This window comes from Protopterus annectens, chromosome 7.part0, assembly GCF_019279795.1.
Source record: "Protopterus annectens isolate FY-2018-M chromosome 7.part0, PAN1.0, whole genome shotgun sequence".
NCBI classification, from domain to species: domain Eukaryota; kingdom Metazoa; phylum Chordata; order Ceratodontiformes; family Protopteridae; genus Protopterus; species Protopterus annectens.
This window is the reverse complement of record NC_056739.1, coordinates 556,952,628-556,976,491: the sequence shown is the minus strand read 5'-3', so window position 1 is coordinate 556,976,491 and position 23,864 is coordinate 556,952,628. Positions and strand designations below refer to the sequence as shown.

The window sequence follows — 23,864 nt, the reverse complement described above, 5'->3', positions numbered from 1 at the left end:
TTAAAGCTGATCATCTTGTCTTTATATTGTGGTATCATTCTTGGTGAGGGCAAGATGCTGCTCAGGGTCAGGGTCATACCAGCCTGGGCTACATAATCAGAGAGCTCCTCTATGTCTCTTTTCATGTAGTCCAGGGAGGTACATCTCAGGTCATTTACGCCAGCGTGGACAATGACAGAGTCATATTTGTACTTGCTTTGGAGTGACTTGAGTGCATGTGTTATGTGGCGGATCCTAGCTCCCAGTAGACAGCTCACAGTCACCCTCTCCTTGTTCAGCCTGGTCAGCAAGACATCAGTGTGTCTGACTATAGAGTCACCTATTACTAGTGTATCAGGCTTGGTGTTTGGCCTTAAGGGCTGTGATTGGTTGACACACTGATTTATTGAAGCATGTGTTGCATGTGTTTTGTTTTGAGGTGGTGGATTTTTGGATGTCTGCTTTGGGAGCCTCTATTGTTTTGGTAAGTTTTTTATTAGAGCCTCCGTGTATGTCTTTGTGTTTTTATGTGTTTGGTTTGCAGTTGTGGTAGGTCTATGTGGGACTGGGATTGTTGTGTGTGTGGTTACCATCTCCTCCTGTCTTGTCATGCCAGCCCTGAGTTGGGAGAGTTCAGCCTCCAGTTTGGCTATATAGTTGCATCTCTCACATGTATTTGTGTTTGTTGGGAGGAGGAGAGGGTTGACTGTGTACATGAGACAATTGTAGCATTGTCTCAAGATACCCAGATTGACCAGCTGAACTGGAGAGGACTCCAGTAATCTACCACTCCACATGCTAGAACAGTATAAGGGAGTGCTGTACCTTTAAGGGAAGTGGATATTCACAGGGGTGGTAAGTAGATGTAGTGCTTTACTTAGTATGAGAGTGCTTACTTAGTAGAGAAGTATTGAGAACAAGTGCTAGGCTTATAATATAGTGAGTAGTCTGATTATACTAAGAGTAGAGCTTCCTTAAGGGAAAATTTGAAGAGCAGACTTGGCTTTCCCTCTGAATGGGGATACTACACCTCCTGCCTTCCAGTCCTGTACTCACTTGCTTTTTCCTGCTTCCCCTCTGAATGGGATACTACTCCTGCTGTCTCCCAGTCCTGTAGTCACTTGTTTTTTCCTGCTTTCCCAAAAGTATTGTTGCACTTGTTTTTTTATGCTTTACATTTGAATGAGGGTACTACACCTGCTGTCTCTCAATCCTGTAGTCACTCTATTTTTCCTGCTCCCCCCTTTGAATGAGGGTACTACACCTCCTGCCTTCCAGTCCTGTACTCACTTGCTTTTTCCTGCTTCCCCTCTGAATGGGGGTACTACAACTGCTGCCTTCCAGTCCTGTCACATTTTTTTTCTGCTTTCCTTTGAATGAGGCCACTACACCTGCCCCCTTCCAGTCCCGTAGTCACTTGTTTTTTCTTGCTTCCTTTTTGAATGAGGGTACTTTTCGTACTGCCTTCCAGTCCTGTAGTCACTTATTTTTTCTGCTTCCTCTTTCAATGAGGGTAGTACACTTCCTGGCTCCCAGTCCTGTAGTCACTTGTTCTTTTCTGCTTTCCCTTTAAATGGGGGTACAGCACCTCCTGCATTCCAGCCCTCTACTCATTTGCTTTTTTCAGGCTTTCCCTCTGAATGGAGGTACTACGACTGCTGCCTTCCAGTCCTGTAGCCACTTTGTTCCTGCTTTGTCTTTGAATGAGGGTAATACACCTGCTGATTCCCATGGATGTAGTCATTTGTTTTATTTTTTCCTGCTTTCCCTTTGAATGAGAGCATTACACCTGCTCTCTCCCAAACCTGTTGTCACTTGTTTTTTTCCCTGCTTCCCTTTGAAATATGGCATTACACCTGCTCTTTTCCAGGCCTGCAGTCCCTTGTTTTCCTCTTGCTTCCTCTTTGAATGAGGGTTCTATTCCTGTTGCCTTCCAGTCCTGTAGTCACTTGTTTTTTTCCTGCTTTCCCTATAAATTGAGGTACTACACCTGCTGCCTTCTAGTCCTGTAGTTACTTGTTTTTTTCCTGATCCTCCTTTAAATGGGGGTATTGTACCTGCTGTCTCCTAGTCCTGTAGTCACTTGTTTTTATTTCCTGCTCCCCCTTTGAATGGGGGTATTACAGCTGCTGTCCTCGAGTCATGTAGCCACTGTTTTTTTTCCTGCTTTCCCTTTGAATGAGGGTACTACACCTGCTGCCTTTCAGTCCTGTAGTCACTTGTTTTTGTCTTGTTTCACCTTTGAGTGAGAGTAGTAGATCTACTTTTTCTTGGTCCCTTTTTGAATGAGGGTACTACATCTGCGGTTCCGCAGTCCTGTAGTCACTTTTTTGTTTCCTGCTCCCCTTTGAATTCTGATACTATACTTGCTGCCTTCCAGTTCTGTAGTCACTTGTTTTTTTTCCTGCTTTCCTTTTGAATGAGGGTACTACACCTGCTGAACCCTGGTCCTTTGGTCACTTGTGTTTTCCTATTTTCCATTTTAATGAGGTTAGTTAACCTGCTGTCTTCTAGACCTGTAGTCACTTGTATTTTCCTGCTTTCCCTGTGATAGGGGTTACTACACCTGTTGTCTCCCAGTCTTGTAGTCAATTGCTTTTTTTTTGCTTTCCCTTTGAATGGGAATAGTACATTTGCCATCTGCCAATCCTGTAGTCACTTGTTTTTCTTGATTTCCCTTTGAATGAGGGTAATATACATGCTGCCTTCCAGTCCTGTAGTCACTTGTTTTTTTCCTGCTTTCCCTCTGAGTGGGAGTACTATCCCTGCTGTCTCCCAGTCCTATAGTCACTTGTTTTTTCCTGCTCCCCCTTTGGATGAGGTACTACACCAGCAGCCTTGCAGTCCTGTGTCTCTTCACCACTAGCCAACAATGATCAACCAATATTATTATTATATATATAATATTGGCCTTCTTCTCTTAATGCCTGTGTCACACGTTCTTGTCCAAAGCCACAACCACTTCATCTCTAAACCACTGCAAGAGTTTGCTTGCTTGCTCAGTTGTATTCCACCCTTTTACCTCACCCTTGAACACCTTCCCCATCACAACTTAATCCACCACTCTAAAATGCCACACCATTGGCTTTGCCTTTATATTCTTAACTTTCCCCGGAAACTAAACCAAACAGTATCATTATCACTGTAATTTTGATGTATAGATGCTCTAATTTACTACAAATTGTCAGTCACATACTTAGTAACACACAGAAACATTTCTTCAGTCTAACTTTTACCATCAACATGACTCCACCAAGTTTTAAACATAGTATGATCCCAACATATCCAAAAATATTGACACCTAAAACTTGCCCCCAGCAACCACATCCCAGCTATGCTACTTGGAAAAGTAACCTTTAAATAAATTTTGGAGTACATGAAGAAAATGTTCAAAGTTGCTGCTCCTGGCAATGATACTGTAAATGCAAGCAGAAAACATACAACTTAGTCCAGGTATCCAGGTCGACAATCACCCTTGGTAACACTTGTAGCATTAGTAACAAGTGGCCTCAATTTAAACTATGGTTTATGAATGCAGTTGGCTTTGACCAATATGTGTCCATTGTCATAAGAAAGTCCTTCTATACTGTACAGCTTAAAACAAAGGGATTGTGTCTAGATCTAGGGACGTCATTGCTCCCCTTTACTCAGCCCTTTAGCATGTATCTGTCCAGTGACATGCAACAGCTGGAACGTCAACAGACATACCTTACTAGAATGACACAAGGCCAAAACAATTTGTCCTATTTGGACTGACTCAAAGCCATGTCATGATACTCAGTATCATACAGACTGCTAAGAGGTGACCTGTGTCTAACATACAAGGTATCCCCTATCCCATTGCTAATGGATTTAATGCACATTAGCAAGTCAGATGGCATCAGAGATACTTGGGCTAGGAATCTAAACCTCTTCTGCAACATCAACAGAATGGTTTGGAGGGACAGGTATATCTCACAGAGGATACTGCTGATCTGGAACAGATCATCTCTGTCCATATTCAAATGCACCTTGGATCTATGGATGCAAAACAGAAACATTTACCCCAGGACTGACCCCTATACTACTAAATGACAGAGGCAGCTCCTATATGCTTTATCCCATGCACAGGTCTCCTCACATTATCTGTATATGATCCCAATTATTCTCACTAAGGGTGGTATATAATTATCAATCATGGGATGGATAAGGCCAATCTAACATCAGACTGATAGGTTAATTTAAGCACCAAAAGAGAAATTGGTTAGGCTTAAAATGGCCCACAAGGGTAGCTAGCTGTGCGTCCATATGAACCTATGAAGCTGTAAACCATAACTCTATCTTAGTAACAACGACAGAACCATGGATGAAAGATGTAGATCAATGTGTGTATATAGCTTTAAGAAGCTATCTAAGGGCTTGCACATCTGTATAAATACTGAGCATGTGCAAGTCTGACTGCCATTTTGTAGGTAGCTTTTGAGATGTAAGCATGTATGTATGTAAGCTCTGTCTGCTAACTAGTTTGTTCATATTTAATGATGCTGCTATCCATCCTGATGTGTTTCTACGTATTAAAGAATCTAAAAGAAACCCCAAGCCATCTTGTTATATGTGTTAGAGACAAACGAGCGACAAAAGACAATGCTTGAATAGCTCCCAAATCACTCAAAACACTTTATTTTTTTAATGACAACAGACCACAGGAAAGAAGTTATGGGGATCCTTTTACACTAATAAAGAACTGAGATACTTTTTCAAACAGGGTTTTATTAAGGTTAACTCCAGTAATAACAAAAACCCAAGTGGACACTAATCTAAACAACAATAACAAACCATACAAAGATCATTGTAGACAACATTCATATACCACCTTCATACTGTATATATCTTTCTCTCTATCTATCTCTGTTTAGTAATGACAGGTGAACCTTTCACTCTCCCAAACATTATAAAATATTTTATGTAGGATATTAATCTTGATTACGCAAATTCTTTGAAGACTTGGCTAAACAGACTTACTGTTTCACGTAACCTTTTTCCAGCTGGAAAAATCATTGTACAAGGTTAAATCACATGACTGACAGACATGCCTAACTATATATTATGATTATTAACATACCGGAGAAACTGAACGCCATACAGCTACTTCCAAAAACACTAACTGACCACAGACCTATCATTTATACTTGATCAATAAAAAAAAAACTTCAAAAAAAGGCAGGAATTGAATAAGTAAGCAATGTTGCTTAGGTTATTTGATATATAGCAATATATGTGAATTATAATGTTTGTTATGTTAATATAGTTTGATTACTTTTAAATGAATGTAAATTTGCTTATGTCACAATTGATAATTCAATAAAGGTGTTTGAAAAATAAAGAAATAAAGAAGGAAAGAAAGAAAAAAAAATCTTCCTCCAAATTATGTTAACAATAAGAAAGACAACTGAGCCTTTACAGGATGAGCTAAGGAATGTGCTTAATAAAATAGATTGATTCTCTGTATTTAGGCCCACAAATCCTGAAGCTACCCTCTTTGTTTTCTTCAGTACCCTTATTCCTATTCCACACAATCTATTCCTAAAACTAGAATATGAAACATAAAGCCTCATAACGATTGGGGGAAAAAAAACTCTTAATGACTAGGATAAACATACAAAACATAAGAATCTGGGAAGTAGCACCAGAATTAAAATAGTCTGAAACAGAACCACTTTTGAAATACAATAGAAAAAACATAGTACCTAATAAAAATATTTTCAAATCTCCAGGAAGCTAAAACAGAAACTCCTGAAACACTCAATTCTTTTATCTAATTATTATCAGTTATACTCCAGCCCCAGACCTCAGTCAGAATAAACTCAAGCCACATAATCTTCATCCCCCATTAAACTAATGCATTCCATACTTCATTATCTCCCATTCTACTTCAGGGCTATTACTAGTAAAAAGAAGTTAGAGACCCCCTAGTAGACCGCCTAATCAGTACAACATGGTAATCACACTGTTCACCCCTACTGTTAAAAATTGGAAGAGAATCACTATTCACCCATCTTGCCCACATCTTTAGTCTACTTCTGACAATTAACATAGTTCCTAAAGATGTTGATAAAAACATGTCACAGTCCTCCCTCTCTCCAATCTGAATAACCTCAAAACAGCCTAAACTTTCTAGCCTCTAGCTAATTTAGACATGATTGCCCAATGACTTGAAAAATTAATCTATGACTAAATAGTGCAATACCTATCTAAAGTATGACATCTTGTCATACAGATATCATGAGGAAAGACCAAAATTACACATAACTTCTGTCTTCTCCCTTACATACAAATGTGGAAATTGGCAAACATACTGGTGCAATCTTCACTGAATTCAAAAGAGATTTTGAATGTGTTGACCCAGAGAGTACAGATTCTCAGATGAGGTATGCACGTGGTTTTCTAACTATTTACAAGACAGGACATGTAATGTTTCATCAGATTCAGGAAAACTTTTCCATCAGTCAGTCTCAAAGGTGTCCCACAGGGTTCCATACTGGACCATCTACTCTTCTTCTTGTTTATTAGCACCCATGGGGTATTTCTAAGCTGATCTTCTTCTATATACTGATGATATGGTGATCACCATAGCAGCTCCATCATGAAAAGAATTTAATACAGTGCTGCAAAATTACTTTATAAATATATGGAACAGACAACAAATAAATAAGCCACCCTTAAAGAATTCATATATAAAATATTTCAACGATCTTGCAAGCCACTAAGTTGTGACTATATATGCCTTGCCATTACCCTTACTCAATTTGCACATCCCTTCTCCAGAAGGGTCATGCCAGTCAATCCTGGGGCTAGTTTCAGTATATAGTATCTACTGTTTACAAAGTCAAATCGTTGGTGGTCATGTCTAATATGGTTCTTTATATCACAGTGTATGAAGTGGGTTGTAAAACGTTACATGGCTTTACAGATGAGGCTTGTAAGGCTGATAGGTCTGTAATTACCCAGGTTGGTAGTAAGGCCTTCCTTAAGGAGGGGCACCACCACTAAACTGCATAATTATGATTCATCAGGGGCAAAAAACAGTTGCTAAACATAGATTAAACAGTTTAAAGAGTTTGTTTGCAAGGCCATGTTTAACACTACTAAATAAGCAACAGGGTATATTGTCAGGTCCTATGGATGAAATATTTGTGTAGGGGTTAGCACTCTCAGCAAATTATTTTTATGAATAATTGTGAAAGTAAGGGAATGAGATATTTCAGGGCTTCTGATAGAAGTTTCAGTAGTGAAGTTGGCACTAAATTAGCTTGCAACAATATTGGCAAGGTCTCTTGGACTAGCAAGCATATGTTACAGATAAATACACTATACATACATGACAATCCATTTATAATAATAAAAAAAAATCAATAAATAATTTCCCTTCCAAGCTGTTACTCATTAACAATACCTTTGGGTAAAAGAAAAAAAAAAGAAAAGAAATAAGAAATACCTTGGGTAATCCTTGACCAAGCACTGATTTTCCTATCCCATATAGAAGGACAGTTTGATGAAGTGCTTACCTAACTCAAAGTTACAGTCAAGATTCCCTGCTTACTAAAGAGGCTAGACAATCCTTTGCCATTAAAGTCTGATGTGTACACTACAGTATGCTCTTCCTACATTTGTCCGGCCAGTCACAGAGCGCAGACATTTTGTAAGACAAAATAAAATTAGGATTTATCCATCTCAGCTCTTATAATGAGCAATATTATGTAACCATTAAAAAGTCTGACTCCCAGGTCCAAAACTCATTTCTTTATTCTTTTGAAATTAACTACATTTTAGCAATACTCTTGTTTTTATTTTCTGTTTTTTTTTTATTTTTATTTTTTTAATTTGTTAATCAGGCTAGTGCACTGGTCAAAGGATCTTTTTCAGCTATGACTCAAGATATATAGGCAAAAATAATATGTGAAAAATGTTTCATGAAAAGGAGAATTTCTTTTCAGCAGCTTTTCGACATTGCACATATGAAGGATGTCTAGCTAGGCAGTGGTACACATATGGGCCAGGTCAAACATCAAAGAAATACAATATGGTAAATATTACAAATCAACAATCATACAACAGTAAAATAAGCAAAAAATAGATGATAATACTTAATACTAACGTCAGAGTAAAGATTACTCATAAACAAATGCATCCCCTTATGAAATGCCTACACTTGAAACTCTATTCATCAACAATCACTTCATGCTTTAGAGTTATGTATTTAATACCAACACCAATGTAAATTTACACACACACACACACACACACACACACACGCGCGCGCGCGTGTGTGTGCGTGTGTGTGTCTAAATGAGAGATAGGGGTTGTAAGCATAATGATGTAAAACTCTATTCAGTCTGTACACTGTGACTAAAAGGTTGTCATAATGTTTCTCCTACAATATTACTGATATGGCCTCAAAGTCACACAGCCACAGCTGCTCTGAAGCTAAACCTGCTGTTTGACATCCATGAGTTGATGTTTCATGCAGGCAGACTTCTGTATGATGGCATCAGAACAGGCTGACTAGCTAAGATTGTTGGTGTGAGGCACTTGCTTGGCTGTGCAAATATATTGTCTTATGAAATGTCTACATATGCAAGTATAATGCATGCTTGAGAGTTTGAAGATAAAACAAGCATAAGAGTTTAGCATAGAATAACAGTATAAAAATATTCTTTAATCAGCACTTCTGAAAAATCTCTGTAATAGCAGTGTTTATTTTGTTTAATCAGATGAGATCTGAGTTGCTTTTTGACTAGTATTATTGCATCTGTTTGTTTAATATCTTGTGGAATATCATTATAGTATGTTGGAACTATTTTAGAAAAGACACTGTCTGTAGTGGTGAGCTTGAAGGGAGACATATTTAACAGAGTTCAGTGCTACATAGTAAATATGGAAATTCTCTTTGAAATAGTATGATTTTTAAAGGTGTACAGCATCTAGGTAACCACTGGAAATGTTAAGACCTGCTTCAGTAAGTTCCATAATATGAAGACTGATTGGCAAAAAAAAAAACAGACTTACATATACAAATTTCAAGATGGCGAGTTCCCAAAATATTCTCATTTTTTTACAGTATGGTAATCTCACGGTTAAGTCCAGGGGTATAGGGAGCTTCCTTTCTGTAAGAAACAAGTTTAAAGGAGAAAAGAGATGTTTGATATTCTCTTTTTTCCTGCATTTTTTTTTCCAGTGTCGTAGCACTCAGCCTTGACCTGTGTCTTGCTTTTTGAGCCATGAAAGACCCAGTCTTATTCGACCTCCTGTTTATTCATAAAACCTGTGACTTTATAAACACCCACACTAAGGACCTAGGTTTACACCTACAAATTAGCAAAATTTGCTTGAGGGATAGGTTACTAACTCAAAGTATTCCTTGTCTATGGAAAACCTACCACCACAAGTCAAATAAAGAACTATTTGACTCCTTGGAACAAATATGCTTGATTAACCAGTACAGAACAGAAGTCACATGATTTATTCATGCATTAAATTTCCGTTTTTGGCCCTGAGTGCCATTTGGCAGGACTGCTAATATTTAGCTGTTAAGCGTGCTCCTGAGTTTTTGTAGCCACTTACTGAAAAAAGGAACATTGCAGCCATCTGTACCGCTGAATGGCTATAATTCAAAATGTTATTGAAGTATTGCCTCATTAAGAACTCTTATCTGCAAGTGCTGATTAGCTAGTTAATTTTAGCTATATAACTGTTACACTGTTTGTAAAGCTTTTTAGCTAGGTTCACTGTGTGAAAGGTATTAACTGGAAATTTTCTCTACTTGTTAAGCACCTGTTTGTTTGTTCTTATTTCCTGCCAAGGAGTGTATCATATAACTGATTTGTTTGCAGTTAAAATTATTCTGTAGAGACTCCTTGCTCCTTTATCTGTTTAAAAACTTTCATTCTGTGACTCACTGCTGTTCTTTTGCTGTGATAAACATTTCTGTAGTGTTTACTGGCTAAAAGAGTGTAAGCTAGTAGCTGTAGTATTGTTCCCCATTCTCCCTCCCTGTTGGTGTGCTGCTGTTATACGTGGTGGTTTGCAGTTGCCCGCCCCTAATGTAAATTTAATCTGGGACACTCCTCCCAGTCTAGTGTCATTAGCTCATTCTACCTAATATAGAGAGAACATTTGAGAAGGCCAACCCACTTAGTTTCCTAACCTTGAATTATCTTTTGCTTCTCCTTTCTCCCTTTCCTTTACAAAAAAAAAAACAAAAAAACTTTGCTTGAATCTCCTTGTGTTCTGCTTAACTGTAACAAAAAATAAGCTTATTTCCTGCCTTTCCAATAACTAGTCTAGTCCAGATACAGATTTGCTATATCCAGGACTGTCTGTAAGCTTCTCAGCCTGTCTGTGTTGGATGGAAGCCTGCTAGCTTATCAGTGGGGATGGTAAGCACTAGGTAACCTATCTACCACATAAGGAGTGGTTTCTGGTCCAGAAATTGTAGTTATTGGCCATCTGGGCAGTTTTACCATCTCTCTCAACTTCCTGATGTAAAAGCCCACATTTGCACTTGTTTCCTCCCTTTCTGTAACTAGTCTAGATCAGGTACAGATTTGCTGTATCCAGGACTGTTTGTAAGCTCCTGAGCCCCCCAAGCCTTTCTGAGTTGGAGGAAAGCCTTCTAGCTTATCAGTGGGAGTGGTAAGCACTAGGCGATAACCTATCTACCACATAAGGAGTGGTTCTGGCCCAGAAATTGTAGTTATTGGCTGTTTGGGCAGTTTTTCCAACTCTCTCAACTTTCTGATTTAAAAACCCGCATTTGCACTTGTTTCCCCCCTTTCCTGTACTTAGTCTAGTCCAGATACAGATTTGCTGTACCCAGGACTGTTTGTAAGCTTCTGAGCCCCCCGCCCCAAGCCTTTCTATGTTGGAGGGAAGCCTGCTAGCTTATCAATGGGAGTGGTAAGGACTAGGTAATCTATCTACCACATAAGGAGTGGTTTCTGGCCCAGAAATTGTAGTTATTGGCCATCTGGGCAATTTTTCCATCTCTCTCAACTTTCTGATTTAAAAGCCTACATTTGCACTTGTTTCTTTCCTGTAACTAGTCTAGTCCAAATGCAGATTCTTAGTTTTAGCACTTGAATTTGCTTATTTGTGCTCAGTACTTGTTCAGAACTTGTTGTAAGTACTAAATAAGCTATAAATTACTACAGCACTCAGCCTTCTTCATTACCTAGAGGAAAACTGTTTTTGTACTTACTTTCTCACTTGCTTAGAGAAAAACAGCTCTTGTACTCACTTTCCTCCCTTGTCTAGAGGAAAATATTTTTTTATTCAGGCATGTCCAAGGGTCAGCTCCCAGTGTTCTCTCCTGTCTATCTGATGAATCTGGGTATCTTGGGGCAATGCAGCAATTGCCTCATGTACACAGAAAACCCTCTCATCCTACCACCCAACACTACAACCTGTGAGAGATGCACTTATATAGCCAAACTGGAGGTAAAGCTCTCTCCAACCAAGACTGAACTTGACTGTCAACAGGAGAAGGTAAACACTTGCACCACACCACACTCATCACATAGTCTCACTAAACCTACACCACCAAAATCCACACATAGAAACACAAAAACATTCACGGAGACTCTCAATAATAATCTGCTCAAGCAACAGAGACCTCTAAAACAGAAACGCAAGCAACCTCCACCCCCCCAACACAACACAAATGACACATAGCCCACAGACTCAGTGTGCCACTCAACCACAGCACATAAGGCAAAACAACGTACCCAACACACTAGTCATAGGTGACTCTATAGTCAGGTACACTGATGTCCCACTCACCAGGCTAAACAAGGAGAAGGTTACTGTCAGCTGCCTGTGGGGTGCCAGGATCCGCCACATAACCCATGCACTCAGGTCACTCCACAACAGGTACAAATATGACTATGTCATTGTCCATGATGGTGTGAACGAACTGAGATGTATCTCCCTGGACTACATGAAAAGAGACATGGAAGAGCTCTCCGATCTTGTAGCCCAGACAGGTATGACCCTAGCCCTGAGTAGCTTCCTACCATTGACCAGAACGATATTGCAATACAAGGACAAAATGATTGACTTCAACAATTGGCTAAGCTTCTGTTGTCATTCTAAGGGGATCCAGTATCTGTCTGCCTGGGACGACATGGTCAACAGACCATGATGCCTTGCCAGAGATGGCCTGCACCTGTCGCCCCTGGGATTCCGGATACTAGTTAAGGCTCTTTCCAACCCTATAGTGCCTTTTTTAGGCAAGGTTAAAATGACAAATTTACCACCGTAACAGGAACAGGCAAGCAAAAACTGAGGATAATGCTACTCAGTGCTAGAAGTCTAAATCTCAAAATGCACTACCTCAAGGCACTCCTTAAAATGGAGAACATCAGTATCTGTGCAGTGACTGAGACCTGGTACAAGGCTCCATAGAGCACCTCTGCATTACCAGGCTATAACTCATACCACACTTTTCGGCCATCTAACCTGGACCGGAACACCAAAGGTGGAGGTGTGTCCATATTCAACAAGGATATCCACACCTCCAGGCTAGTTGCTCGGCATAATGCATCCAAGGTTATCCAAGTGCAACTAAATCTGGGCAAAACTGCAATCCAAATTGTAGCTTGTTACAGATCCCCCACCATGCCCCAGAATTCACACTTCTCGTTTCTTGATATACTGGAAAATATTAGAGTTCAACCAAACACTCTAATAATGAGCAATTTCAACTACCCCACCATTAACTGGGAAAACTACTCATGTACCAACTCTTTCGCTCAATGCTTTCTGGATCCACATTCCCATCAGGGGCAACAATATCCTAGACCTAATCATTACTAGTGACCGATGTACCACACCTGAAGTCAAATCCTCATTGGTCAGATATGACCATAAGCTAATCACCCTAGATATCCACATCCTGCCCCCCCCATTAAGGAAAGTATGGTAAAAAATTTCTCCAAAGCCAACTTCATGCTTCTTAAGACAGAAGTGGTGAACTTTATGACACCCATGCAGATGGACAATACAGTTACGCCAGCTGAATCCTACACAAATGCACTCTATAAGCACTTACATGAGTGCATGGATTGTACTATCCCAAACAGAACCAAGGCACTATGCTCCGAAAAAAGGAAGCCAATCTGGTGGTCCCCTGCCATAAACAAACTGTACAACAGAAGGAAGAAACTGTTGCAAAAGAGAGTAAAATCCCATGCATGGAGGAGCTCCCTGATCAGCCTCAGTAAGAAGCTGAGATCCCTTATAAGATCCTCTAAAGCTAGCTATACAAACAAAATTGCCACTGATTCTAAGGACAACCACAAAGCATTCTATAGCTATTTCAAGAATCTCAATGGCAACACCCAGATCTGATCTGAGTTACAGCACAATGGCATGAAAATTACAGAACCAACTGATATTGCCAACATCCAGGCAGATAGGTTCATTGCTAACTTTACCCCCCTCTCATACCATAAAGGGCCCATATCTATACAGGAAGAATGCAGAGTCCCTGTAATCACAACTACGCAGGTAAAAGCTGCACTCTAAAGTCAAAAACACAGCATCCATGGGACTAGACAATGTCAAAGGCTGCGTTTTACATGAACTTCAGAACGAACTGGCTCCCCACCTAAGCAACACGTTCAATCATATCCTCACATCTGGCTTTGTGCCCATTGAATGGCGTACAGCAACATTTATCCCACTCCACAAAGGTGGAGCTACCACTGATCCCGTGAACTATTGCCCTATTAGCCTGATGAGCCTGGTCTTCAAGGCCATGGAACGTATCATCATGGAACTCATAAACAAAGACATTGGTAATCTCCAAACTCTGGACCCCACCCAGTTCAGGTTTGTGAAAGGCAGATCATGCCTCCTGAATCTGATCAACTTCTTTGAGGCAGTCACCAAAGCCGTAGACAAGGGTAAAGCAGTTCACACAGCCTATCTAGACCTTGCCAAGGCATTCAACACCACCCCCCATTCTGGAATTATAGCTAAATTCACTAAACTAGGTATAAATCCCAATGTCACAAGATGGGTTGCCAACTGTCTCACTGACAGAACCCACACTGTAAAAGTTGCTGACTCCAAATCTGACTTCAAATCAGTGACAAGTGGAGTATCACAGCGTTTAGTCCTGGGGCCTCTCCTGTTTGGTATCTACTTCTCTGAAGTACAGGCTAACACAGAAGGCCTTTAGCTAACAAAGTTCACAGATGACTGCAAACTAGGAGCCATAGTGGAGTCCCCAAATGATGTGGACATCCTACAGAAGGGCCTCACTGAGACAGATGCCTGGTGTCAGAGCCATGTCCTCTAGCTCAGTGCCAAAAGTGCATTGTCATCCCCTTTGTTAAAAACTCTGTACCCATGAACTACCACATAGATGGTAGTCTTCTTAATGCCGAATGTGTGATAAGAGACCTTGGGACCTAGGTGAACAGTAGTCTCTCCTTTGATGATCACATTGCCACAGTAGTCAGGAAATCCTTCTATGTGGCACATCTCATCACAAAAGGGTTCTCATCCAGGAAAAAATATGTCATTGTTCACCTCTACTCGATACTCATTAGACTCGTTAAAGAGTAAAATGCCCCTTTTAGAATGCACCTCACAAGACATCTGCAGCAGCTGGAAAGGCCACAGAAATACCTCACAAAGAGGATTACTGGCCTCAAACAGATGCCCTACACTGACCGTCTCAAAAAACTCCAGCTTTACTCCATAGCATATTGCCTACTCCAAGGAGATCTCTGCCTAACATATAAAGCTATGTCAAACCCAGAGCTGTTGGACATGCTACACCTAAATAAATCCCAATCCCTCCAAGCTACATGCTCTTGGGACCTAAACCTTATCACCACAATAAACAGGACATGCTGGAGGGATATATTCCTGTCCCAGAGACTTCCCATACTCTGGAACAAGCTATCCATCTATGTCAAGCAAAGTTCCTCATTAGCACTCTTCAAGAAAAATCTTGATGAGTGGATGGGAAATAGGAAATACACCCTGGGGATCACTTCTGTGGCTCTGGTTGACAGGGGCACTGGAAAATAACTTTCTTGGGTGGCATAAGCCAGGGAACCTTGTTGGCTAGGCTTACCTAGGCCCTTGGGCCAATAGCCTAGTACCTACCTATGAACCTACCTATGAACCTATAACTCACCATTGTTTAAAATTAGCCATTGTCTTGAAAGATCATCTGCCTTTACATACCCTATGCCCAAGCAGTAAAACATTTTTGGAGAGCCCAACTGCTTTTGCCTTTGAAGACCTTAGCTTTAGAATGTTCTACCTCACTAGATATGGATGCCTTAACATAAGAATAGTCAGGTCCATGGAGTGAACAGTATGTTTGTCTCATGTCCAAAAATCTAAGTGCAGCATGTTTCACTATAAATTATCAGACAGACAGTAATAAAGAACTTAATTTAGTACCATTAATATAGACTGTGTGATTGTAGTCTACAAACAACATTTTGTGCTTTTCAAAGTTTGGGTGGGAATTCTGGAGCTATGAACTGACAAATCTATTTAATTTTTGCTTAACTTTCTCCAGTAATGCCTTTACCAAAAAATGTATTTTCTGTTAACTTTGTGTTTCTTTGCGCCCACAGAAATTAGTTTATATTGTGCTGTTTAGACTTTTCTGATTTTAAAATGGTAGAAATGTGATCACTGAAACAAAGTGATCATTTTAGGGGGCTGCTGTTTTATTTACTTATATCATCTTACAATTAAATATTGTGTCTTTTTAAATAAAGGAAGGCTGGTTAAACTTAAGTTAGTTTACTACTGGCAATAGCTGTTTCAACAGAGAAAGATTTCACAAAGGTTACATTGGCTTCACCATGAGATCCTTGGTCCAAAACAACTTTGGCCTGTTGTTAATGTTAATTGATGAGAAAATGTCTAAGAGAGCTTCATATGTTGAGATCCATACCCAAGCACCTTCACTTGCTTTCAAGTAACTCTCCTTGCTTAATGGTAAACCCAACATCTCAGCCATTGTCCCCAGTTCAACACTTAGAAATGGCCCAAACTATTCCATGTACAGAACTCTGACAAGTTAATCCTATTTATTGATAGGCAGTAAAATCAAGAATCTCATCTAATAAGGCATCCAGAAATACAGCCCAGCTGTCTTAGCAAAGCTCTGTAATGACTAAGTATTGGTACCTCTCAAAGATAACGGTAAGACTGTATTTATTCAGATGTTGTTAGCTGGGTAAGAAGCATGACATTGCCTAGTAATTTACACATAGACATACTGTGTATAACTGAAGACTGTTGGAGTTCAAAGAAGGTGTGCATGTCTTTTTTGTTGCTATTACTATCCACTCCATGTTTATGTGCATATTTTACTCATATGTGCAGATGTTGTCTTTCTTTATATCACATTAGTTTTGTATAACTTTTACAATTAAACAGTAAACAAAAGCACCAAGCCAAACTGATCCAAAGTAGGATGCTTTATTGTAAACACAGTGAGCACATACACAAAATACACATAAACACTCCAACATATATATATATATATATATATATATATATATATATATATATATATATATATATATTCACATTGTCATGAATCATTAAATAACTAAACAGCACTAATTCTATATTAAGGTCCAACCAAGCAATTCTATCACACAATAATCAACCTATTGAATAAACACCTTATTAAATAACTAAATAATGATAAAACCATAAAAAAAATTATTTAAATGTTCTAAAATATTTCAAACATTCTAAAATCAGTATAATTTAATAGTTTTGCTATACCATTAAAATTCAGTAATAAAACACTGCACTAAATTTTACAAATAAAATCAATAGCAGATATTCCAAGATGGTGGGCATCCTATATACACCCTCCTCATGAAGCTCCTACCCAAATTCTACAATCTCATGAAATCAGCCTCATTAACTCAATCATCAAATTAAGCCACAACAGTATCTGCTTTCTTTCAGCTTTAGCCAACTGAGTAGAGGTAATACTAGGATAAAAATTGGTTAAATAGTTTTATAATGTTAATCGGAGGTTCCTTACCACGCTTTCTATCCAGGCCCCTAGCTGCAATTATTACAAAGCTCGAAGTTGGCTCAGTGTATTATGAATACAGAAAATGTCAAAAGAAAAAGAAACTGAGAACATGGAGACTTTAAAGTAACAACAACCAGCTGAATAAATATATCCAACAAAAAACCACCACAGTTGAGCAGAAAACCTTTATACGACACAAAGCTTTCAGGTTAAACACCCTTTCTCAATGCTTCATACAGGTCTATAAAAATAGCCATTTATATAACAGCCTGAAACAATCACATGACTTGCAGCCCAAAAGTCATATGATCAAATATAACAACCTTATGATACATTCTTACATAAATACATATATATGTATAATAAGAACATACATAATTACATATATAAAAAGAAAATTGATACATAAACACAAAGCAATATAATACAAAAAATGATGTTAAAATACAAGTATAATTATAAAACATCAATAATTACAGTACATTATTTCAACCTTGTACTCTGTATTCTAACCAGTATGGGCTTCAATGAAACAGTGGAATTTAAACCAGGTGGAGCATCAGCTGATAGTCTAATAATCCATTCAAACTCCCTTATTTCTAGAGAATTTCCTATATCGCCACCTCTACTTGATATACAAACACTATCAATTACCCTAAACTTAAAACTATGATTCAGTCCATATGTATTTATATGTTTAAATAGCGCATTGTTCTCACATGCCCTTCTTATCTCAGATTTGTGCTCTGTTATGCGTTCTTTCAATTTTCTAGTCATTTTCCCTACATAAAAAGAAGAACAGGCAGTACAAGTTGCGAGATAAATTACATTATTAGTTACACAAGTAGCTGATACATGAAATGTGAAGGTCTTATTAGTTATCGGATGCACAAAAACACTATTCTTATTAGCATTATTGATATCATTATACATGATATCACAACAACAGCTATAGTTGTGACAACAAAATGTACCTTTCCTTTCCAAACTAAGTGGGCCTTGTACCTCTTTTTTGAAATCTTTATAACACAACATATTCTTTAGTGTCTTCATGTTTCTATATGCAAATTGTGGCTTATTGCCTAAAAATGTCTTGATCTAATCGGATGCCATTAACACCATCCAATATTTATTTATAACACTTTTAACTAAATGTGTCATGATATTATAAGAAGTAATATATCTCAGTTTATCATCTCCCAACAAAGCATAGTTACTATTACCTATATATTTATCACTTGATAGAAAAATAGGTTTAAAAGTAGTTTGCCTATCGTTTACTACTTCAGTCTTAAAATCAGTCAGGAGATCAACCCCATAACCACTAGCTATAAGCTCTTTACATATAGGCAGACATGGGATAATACCTTAACTCTAGATGCTATGATTCAGCTTAGTAAATATGAAAACCACTCTGGTTATTGTTTAGTTTTTGATACTTGTAAAGTGTTTGACAGAGTCAATTGGAACTTCCTTTTTACAACTATTAATCATTTTAACATCCCCAAAAACTTTACTAATATTATCAGAACCTGTATAATAATTATTATACCTATCTCTATGTTAATAAAAAAATGGATAAACCTATTAAACTAGCAAATGGAACTAGACAGGGTTGTCCCCTCTCCCTTCTCCTCTTCAATGTATACACTGAACTGCTGTTTCTTTACCTCTCCCAAGCCACATATCACTCTACTCCTAGAATCTTGAATGCTAAGATAATGATCTCTACCTATGCAGATGACCTGGATATTTACTTTGAATGCCCTATATAAGACTTGAAGAAGATAGGCAACACAACTGACAAATTTTCAAAAATTTCAAACCATGAAGTTAATACTAAAAAGTCACTGATTTTTCCCATTAACCCCTATACATCACAAGTACCTACTATTGGACTTGCCCTTCAAGATTGAATACTCATTCAGATATTTAGGGTTGCAATTTGAGCATAACCATTCCTTTATGTATCAAAAAAATATAATGAAAATATGGGCAGACACCTTGCAAGACATTAATAGATGGCAGCAACTGAAATTGTCCCTTCTCGCTAAAGCAGCTATTATTAGGATGAACATCTTACATAAATTCTTATATCAGTTAAATTACTCAAATGTCATCATTCCGAACAATTTATTCCAAAAAGTACATACAGAGTTGGCCAAATTTCTATGGTTCCCTAAATCAGTTAGAAAAAGCTATCAAAAATGAATACACCCTAAAGTGATGGTAGGTTTAGGGTTACTGGATATTCGACTTTACTACTGGATAATCTGTGCAAATAGAATACTCCTAATCTCTGAATTTAACCTGAAGAAAGATACCTGGTTTCCCCCATGGGTTAAAATTTGGTACAACCATCTTATCATCAACAACCTCAACCCAAAGGCATTCCCCTTTATGACAGCAATAAGTCTAAAAAACTCTAAGATAAACAGCATCTTAAAGCAGAAGGTTAAGATATTCCAGGACTTAATGAAGTTCCTTGCTTTGGATAAAGCCCTCTCCTTTCTTCAACCCATACACATGAACCCTAACAGTAGACTCAACAATAATATGATTAATCTTTCAGACTATCCAAAAAATAAAGAATTTTAATATATGGGATATCTACGAACACAAGAAGAAATCGCTCCAAGAGCTGAGGTCAGTGCTAAATCTGAGTTTTAAATACACTACTGTATTACAGCAGCTTAGGGAGCTTATACCTACACTAATTAAAGAAACTCCAAATATTGTACAAGACATGGCCAGTCTTGTAGACATTATTAAAAATGTAACTAGCAGGAAGCATATGTTATCCAACACGTATAAAAGAGTGGTTGCCTCTAAATACCAAACAGTGTTATTTATTTCTGAATTTTGGGATAAACAAGGAACCAAGTTCATGGATAATCAAAAAATCATTGCCTTTGAATTTACAATTAAGTTTGCCCCCTTTAAAAAATGATCTTATACGCAATTAATGATAAATAATAACTCCTATTTCACTCGTCAGATTAAACAAATTTAATCCTAAAATCTCCCCAGCATGCCCTTGTTGTTTCTCTCCACATGCAGACCTTTTACATATTATGTTGCATTGTAAGCATACACATAAGCTGTGGAACTCCCTGAAAGTGTGTCTCGAGAAAAATGGGGTATCAAAAGTCGGCCCTATCATGGGAGCTTGCAATACTACACATCACAGAGCTCAGATTTTCTATGCTGGATCTGCAGGTCCTCATTACTCTTTGCTTACTAATCAAATGTTACATAACTAAGAACTGGAAGGGCTGCTCTAAGCTATCCTGGAAGGAATTTAAAAACCTACCAGTAAAATACATATCCTCAGAGAAATTATTCATTAGTAATTCTAATAAACAAACATACTTCCTGAAATACTGGAATCTTATCTTTGACATGATCATGTAAGATTAACCAATATGAATTACGATTGTATCTTTATTTAAGACCATTGTCTGAAATCTGACTTTAGGCAAGGTAGATACTAAACCTTTACTTGGACCTTTAGGCTCCCTCTTCATGTTGGCAGTAGCACGATCTGTATATACGTATATATTCTAGTTTTAGAGGGTGGGATGGGGTTGATGTTTGTTTTGATTATTTGGTTGTATTGTTCTTGAATTTCTTATATGTACCTGAATATTTGTCATCTGATACCTCCTATATGAAATTAATAAAATACTTTTGGAAAAAAAAAATCAATAGCAAAATCACCATATTGTGGCCAAATCTATTACACGCCAGACAATCAAAAGGAAAGCCATGGGAAGAAAAATCCAACTATAAAAAAATTATAAGATGTTTCTAAAAACTATTTATAACCTTATAATCATGAAACGTTGTTATGAAATAATGTTATTGTAAAATAATATTATTGTTATTATTATACAATATTAACATGCATGGAGTAAGAACTCTACAATCTTGCTGACATCATCTTAAGTACTGGGGCTAAAGAGACATTTTCATTCAAACCTGGGAATTTGATGTACAGGGAGTTGTACTGGCAGCTCGTTTTAGAGTCAAACAAACCCCCAGGTTTGAATGAAAATGTCTTTTTAGACATTATTTTATAACAACATTTCATGACTATAATGTTATAAATAGTTTTTATAAACATCTTATAATTTTTTTATAGTTGGATTTTTCTTCCCATGGTTTTTCTTTTGTTTGTCTCTTTGTTTCTTGTTTGAAGCATGTAATAATCAATTTGGCCACAATATGGTGATTTTGCTATTGATTTTTTGGAAGATTTAGTGCAGTGTTTTATTATTGAATTTTAATGGCATATCAAAACGATTAAATTATACTGATTTTAGAATGCTTGAAATATTTTAAAACATTTAAATATTTTTTTATTTATGGTTTTATGGTTATTTAGTTATTTAATAAGGTGTTTTATTCACTAGGTTGATTATTGTGTGATAGAATTACTTGGTTGGACCTTAATATATAATTAGTGCTGTTTAGTTATTGGATGATTCCTGATGATGTGAATATATATATATATATATATATATATATATATATATATATATATATATATACACACACACACATTCATTTACAAAACAAAAGGTATGCATCTGTTGAAGTTCTTTATGAAAATGCAGAGATTTTGTTGAGATGCATGTCTTTTTTGTTGCTATTACTATCCGCTCCATGTTTATGTGTGTTTTTTTACTCATATGTGCAGATGTTGTCTTTCTTTATATAGCATTGGTTTTGTATGACTTTTAGTATTACTTGTTTTGTTCTGCTGCACTCCAGAGCTGTGGCTGTAAAGCAGCTCTAATGCAACATATTTTTTAACTGCTAAGTTTTCAGTAACAAAACACTAATTAGACATAGTTGTGACAATGCTGTCCATTATTCTGTTTAGCAATGACTTGTTATTTGTTCCTGTTTCAGATGGCATACCAAAAGTAATGTTGCCTGAGTCCAACGTTACAGGCAATGCAGGATCAACTGTGCTTCTGCCGTGCTACTTCCTTATGGATTCGAAAACTGTGGATCTGAATCATCTTGTGGTGCAGTGGGAATTCCAGGGAAGTCATGTGGCCAGATTTGAGGATAACATTCTGTATAACAGCACAAGGGCATGGCTTTCTGTGGGTGAGCTGGAGAGAGGGAATGCTTCCCTGGAACTTGGCAACATTTCACCAGAAGATGAAGGGGATTATGTCTGTGATGTCAGTTACTTTTCAAACATCAACCTAAAAGTGACTGCCACTTTAAATATTGAAGGTAATACTGTTGCAATGAAAGTCATCAATGTGCAGTTTCCCTCATTCTTAGTACAATGAAATTAAATAAAGATAGTTTTTGTAGAGCTCATAAAATACAGCAGACTCCACAAAGGGGGTGATATACTGTCCTAGTGACATCCAGGTAACCTCAGATACTGAAATAAAATTAGACTATACTGAAAAAAAAATAATAAAACTTGGATCCTATCAAAGCTCAGGGAAGAGACAGAATTAGAAATAATGACCTAAAAACACTTTGGCACGAACTTACAGTACTATTGTATCTATTATTTATTAGGTTGTATAAATATGAAGGGATTCCTCAAAAATGGAAACATGCACTTGTTAAAACTATGTTTAAAGGAAAGGGAAATAGGACAAATGCAGAGTCATACATACCCATAAGTTTACTTTCATGTTGTAGAAAAATAATGGGGAAAGTTATATTGAATAAATTATTGTCAGAACTGGAAAGGTTAGGACTTGAAACCATATATCATTATGCATATTTTGAAATTAGATCTATTACCAGCTGTAACATGATGTTCTATAACAACGTAATAACATCTATTAATGGAAATGTGTGCTGTGATGTAATTTATATAGATCTAACTTCATTAGGTATTTGACAGGGTCATACACTGATCAATAAATTAGAACAATTAGGTATTGATGTAGTCTTGATAAGAAGGATAGCTGCATGGCTTACAAATAGGACATGGCAACTGGATAGATTAAATTAATCATTCCAGTCAAGGTGTCCCACAGGGCTCTATCGTAGTCCCATACTTGTTTAGACTGTATCTTTTATAGCTATCTTTTTCATCTGAGGTGTTTTACAGTCTGTATGCAGCTGACTTGAAAATGGACATGTTATGGATAGGGCAAAAAGGGTATGTTTGCAAGAACTTGACTAAATTGACCATTGGGGCACAGGAGAATAATATGCTGATAAATACATAAAAACTAAAATAACACAAAAATATATCGTACTGGCCAGGAAATGATTCAGAGAAATAAAATTCACACTTTATTCAATAGAACATAACAAAGCATTAAGCTCTTTCATCCTATTTCAATTTAGGATTTCATCAGAATGCTTTACAAATAAACTTCCTTTCCTTATATAATGTAATTAAAAACCTGTAATTACAATCAATTAATTCATTTAAAGAGGCAGTATAACTATTTATATAGGGTAGAACATTTTTTGTTATACTGCTTCTTTAAATTAATTAACTGGTTCTAATTATAGGTTTTTAATTATGTTCTGTTGAATAAAGTGTGGATTTTATTTATGCGAGTAGTTTCCTGGCCAGTACAATATATTTTAGTGCTATTTTAGTCGTCTTTTATCATACGGTAGCACTTGGTGTTTACATAAAAAACTAAGCATATAGGATTTGAGAGACCTAAACTGAAAGGTAAATACTTAGTACAGCACACAGTGATTGAAACTGCAGATTCATGTAACTCATTCCCTCCAGTACAGCTCTTTTGATTGTGTACCTTTAATTCCCAGTGGGTGTGGTTTGAGACTTTAAAAAATTAAGTTA

At 37.3% G+C, this 23,864-nt stretch overlaps 1 protein-coding gene across 4 annotated transcripts in view; it reads left to right on the top strand.

Annotated features, from left to right (window-relative positions):
• LOC122806592 (basement membrane-specific heparan sulfate proteoglycan core protein-like) overlaps positions 1-23,864 on the top strand; it is a 1,657,353-nt gene that overhangs the window by 1,277,855 nt on the left and 355,634 nt on the right. For all 4 annotated transcript variants that reach the window (XM_044077142.1, XM_044077143.1, XM_044077144.1 and 1 more), the window contains one exon: positions 21,971-22,306. In XM_044077142.1, coding sequence (XP_043933077.1) covers positions 21,971-22,306 — 336 coding nt within the window. The remainder of the gene's footprint in view (positions 1-21,970; positions 22,307-23,864) is intronic.